General features: G+C 37.8%; 1 protein-coding gene across 1 annotated transcript; it reads left to right on the top strand.

The window, feature by feature from the left end:
• The first annotated feature begins 2,407 nt into the window (after positions 1 to 2,407).
• LOC117341690 (piggyBac transposable element-derived protein 3-like) lies at positions 2,408 to 3,391 on the top strand. Its single transcript, XM_033903550.1, has one exon. The coding sequence runs from the start codon at positions 2,408 to 2,410 to the stop codon at positions 3,389 to 3,391; it is 984 nt and encodes a 327-aa protein (XP_033759441.1).
• Positions 3,392 to 4,376: the final 985 nt, after the last annotated feature.

Genomic DNA, 4,376 nt, shown 5'->3' with positions numbered 1-4,376 from the left:
ACATGGACTGTGACATGGACCATGACTTGTGCAGTGACGTGGATCGTGACATGGACCGTGACATGGGCCTAGACATGGACCATGACTTGTGCAGTGACGTGGATCGTGACATGGACCGTGACATGGACCGTGATCATGATTAGGCCTTTAGGACTTGAGAGTGTTGTACAACACATTGTCTGATCATGATGAATATGACTTTGATTTTAATAAGGAAATGACATAAGGACGGAATGATGGTCCAGACGAGTTGTTACAGACATCATTACATGTAAGGAAGGACAAACAATCTCTTGTCTGTCTCTCCGGATATACATACACCCATCGTTTAACTTAGTAGGGAGAATGTCAGTCTCGATCTAAAAAACCTATTTGGTAAAATCAAAACTCCCTTCAGTGAGGCAGGGAAGACATAAATATCAATTACTTTGGGGGCCTGTAAATGCTGAATCAGTTTTGGACGGGAATGTAATAGGGACCTCACATACATGATGTCAATTCCATATTTGCTGTAAACCCTGTTATTGGGGATAAAAGGACACTATCGTCAGGTTGTCTTCAGATGAATGTGATTTACGGAGCTTCTGTAGTAAATAATATATAAAGCTAGCGGTAACAGGATGTAAAACAGACAAGGAACTACGAGTATTTGACAGGATCGAGTGCCATATTTTATTTCAGCCAACCAAAATTGAAAAAAATATCTAGTATGAATATTTAAAACTAATTTACCTAAAACCCAAAATTGATAATAAAGGTTTTCTATGTAAATGTCAGATTATTATTGTTATAAATCTGTGAAGAATTTTCTGAAAATTTAATTAACTGCTTTCTTTAATAGTTGATTTGTACTTTAAGTTTATTATCCGTATGAAGTTAATCGATCAGCATTCTAGTTAGCTTAGAAGTAAGGCTTCCCATATTTCACTCCGCTTTCACTTGATCATGTCACAAACATTTTTCTTCCTCATGCCATTCAAATGTTTTCATAAACTATCAAAATTAAATTCTGTTTTTTTCCAAATATGAGAAACAGAGATAAAGGAATCTGTCAAAATACCAAACTGCCTCCCAGTTGGCCATTCTATATGAAATGATTAGTCCTGAAATAGATCATGAACAACTCTGGACCAAGTGGAATCTACACATAAAATCCCAGGAAGATATATGAAGTACTTTCTGAGAAAAAGTCAAAATCCAAAGATGGCTGGCTGTCTGCCATTTTACACAACTAGTTATTTTATTATATGTTATATTACCAGTAACTTCATCCCCTCAGTCACTCATTTGAAGTTCAAATGATATAAAGTTAAAAATATATCAAATTAAAGATTAAAGTCTTCGCTACCTGAAAATGATTTTATTGGATAGGTTTAATGGCATATAAGAGCACACCAGTACTTGAAAGATAAAGCGGTCCAATTCAATGTTGTTGTCTCCCGACTGTCGCGTAAATGCGTATACTTCCGGCATGGTGGATTTCCCGAGATCAGCATAAAAGCGTGATTTTGATTCGCTGAGATATTTACAATCGACGGCTGCCATTGGTCAAAGTAATACACATACAGAACTACACTGGAAATTTCCGCTCATGAATATGCTAATTAGAAAAGCACATGGTGTATTTTCGCGCGAAAATCGAAGGAATTCTACTACAAAACTACTCACATGGAACATAGTAAAAATGGCCGATTTTAACATTGATACGAGTTCGGACGAGGAGGATTTCGATGGATTTACGGCTGAGGATGTTTTAGAGGCGGTGCGAAAAGGTGATTTATTAGAACAAGTACATGAACACGAATTGTCAGACATCGATTTCAGTGATAATTCATTGTCAGAAAGTGAAACTGAAAGTGAAAACGATGCCGGCGATCGCGAGTGCTTGGACGATGTTTGGTCAGACAATTTGTCAAATATAAAAATTCCAAAGTTTACAGCCCGAGTGGGGCCTAATACAACGTTTGATGAGAACAAGGGGGAATTGGATTTTCTGTTTCTGATGTTTCCTCCGGAAATATTTGACAGAATGACTTTGCAGACAAACTTGTATGCAGAACAACAGCAACAACAAAAGCCTGACAACCAGTGGTACCCGACGAAAGTAGAGGAAATGAAGGCATTCACTGGGATAAGAATTTACATGAGTATTCTTCAATTACCAGCAATGGAAATGTACTGGTCAACAGATTCTATGTTTGGAAACCTTTTTATCCCAAATGTCATGTCAAGAGATAGATTTGATAAAATTTCATAATACTTTCATGTGAATGATTCCTCAACAAATCCTCCTCGGGGAGAACCTGGATTTGACCGACTGCATCATATCCGTCCACTAATTGATATAATTCTAAAACAGTGCCTACAGGAATATCATCCGCATCAGGATACAAGTGTTGATGAGGCGATGATTGCTTTCCATGGACGACTTGGATTTCGTCAGTACCTGCCAGCCAAACCCACTAAGTATGGCATAAAAGTATGGATGCGTGCAGATTCTGAAAATGGATTCGTGAATGAATTCCAAATTTACACTGGGAAGCATGGCGATACTAATCAGCATCAACAATATGGACAATCCACAAGAGTGGTTCTGGAGTTGACTAAAAAGATAGAGAACAGGCATCATATTGTAAACATCGACAACTTTTTTACAAGTTATGAACTTTTGTCTATCTTGATCAGGCGCCTAACTTACGCCCGCGGCACAACCCGCTCCAACAGGAAGGAATTTCCTGCAGCCATATTACACCCAAAGTGTGTAAAAAACCAGGGTGACCTGAAAGTATTACAAAGGGGACAGATAGCTGCATATGCCTGGAAAGACAAGAAGACCATCTTCTTTTTGTCATCAGCTGATGATCCCAGAGAGAATGGATTGCAGGTACAAAGGCGACAGAAAGATGGTACTCAAAGACAGGTTCCTAGTCCGAGTGTTGTCCAGCACTACAACCTGAAAATGAATGGAGTGGACAAAGCGGACCAAACAAGGACAGAATATCCGACTTTCAGGATGTGCAAGAGGTGGTGGACATATGTTTTCTACTTCCTGTTAGATCTTTCGATCGCGAATGCCTACATTTTGATGAAGGAATCTCCTAATCACCAACTGGAGACGAAGTCTGGTCGTAGGAAAGAGAGATCTCTTCTCGACTTCAGAATGAAGTTGGCCAAACTACTTATTGGTAACTACAGAATGGCACGAAAGCGAAGAAGAGTCTCCAATAAAGATCTACATGGCATAGGTCATTGGCCAAAAGAAAGTGTCAAAAGAGGCAGGTGTAAAAACTGCTCAAAAAACCGAAAGCGGTCAGATGTGAAATGGGAGTGTTCAGGTTGTGCTGCTCATCTTTGTGTAAAATGTTTCGAAGAGTACCATAAGAATCAGTGAAAAGGTAGAGGTTTTGTGAAATAAAAAAAAAACAAACAATTATGATGATTTGTGAATACTAATAACATGTAAATATAGATATCAGTAACAATTTTCTATGGTGATTTTGGAACGAAGGACAAGAAAATGGGATTAAATTGTAAAAAAAAAAAACAAGATAAAAGGTAAGAACACTTTATATTTTATTCTAATATTAATATTTAATACAAACTCTACAACTTTTATTATATGTTTATACACAAAATATGAATGGAAAAGCCTGGAAACATACTTTTAAAAGTTGAGGTGAAAAATTGGTCACTGCAGCCATATTGGTCCAGGGAGAGAGCATCTCCAGCCTCATTTTGGCTGCAGGGGACAACAACAAAGATGGCTACAGGGGGCAATGAGTTAACCTCCATCTGGGGAATTCCTGCCTTTTAACATCTGGAATCCTACATCATTATGTATATTAATGATTTTGAAATCTCAATACCCTACTCTTTATTTTTGTACATAAAGAAGTGCATTTCACATATGATATTTACTCAGGAAAATAGCTACACGCCTATTAAGAAACAGGGTTGTGTTGAACCAGCAGTTCAGATTGCCTGAATTAGTTGTGTAAGACCTTCAACATGCCCATCTATGTACATCACATAGGCATGAATTTGATAAAGATCATCCTCCCAGGTTTTTTTTTAGGAAATAGTCATAACAAGGATTGTGTTAGGAGGACAATATAGACCAAGTGACTAAGAACAGAAAAGCCTACCATTGATAATGCTGATCATTAACAAGAGGCCCATGGGCCTTAATGGTCATCTGACTCTAATGACCTTTGTACTATTGTAGTATATATACTCAGAAGCAAGTATAGTGGTACTGTTGGCCATGGTAGCCATCTTGCATTTTGGACAGACCAGAAAAATAACAACAATGTTGCCACTGCTGCCATTTCAAAATTTTTACAAGGCTGAAAAGTTTAAACAACACTATGTTGGCT

This window comes from Pecten maximus, chromosome 2, assembly GCF_902652985.1.
Source record: "Pecten maximus chromosome 2, xPecMax1.1, whole genome shotgun sequence".
NCBI classification, from domain to species: domain Eukaryota; kingdom Metazoa; phylum Mollusca; class Bivalvia; order Pectinida; family Pectinidae; genus Pecten; species Pecten maximus.
This window is presented reverse-complemented; position numbering and strand designations above follow the sequence as displayed.

Excerpts from the sequence above, each read along its gene's own strand:
- LOC117341690 (XM_033903550.1), top strand. The coding sequence starts at position 2,408 with ATGATTGCTTTCCATGGACGACTTGGATTTCGTCAGTACCTGCCAGCC.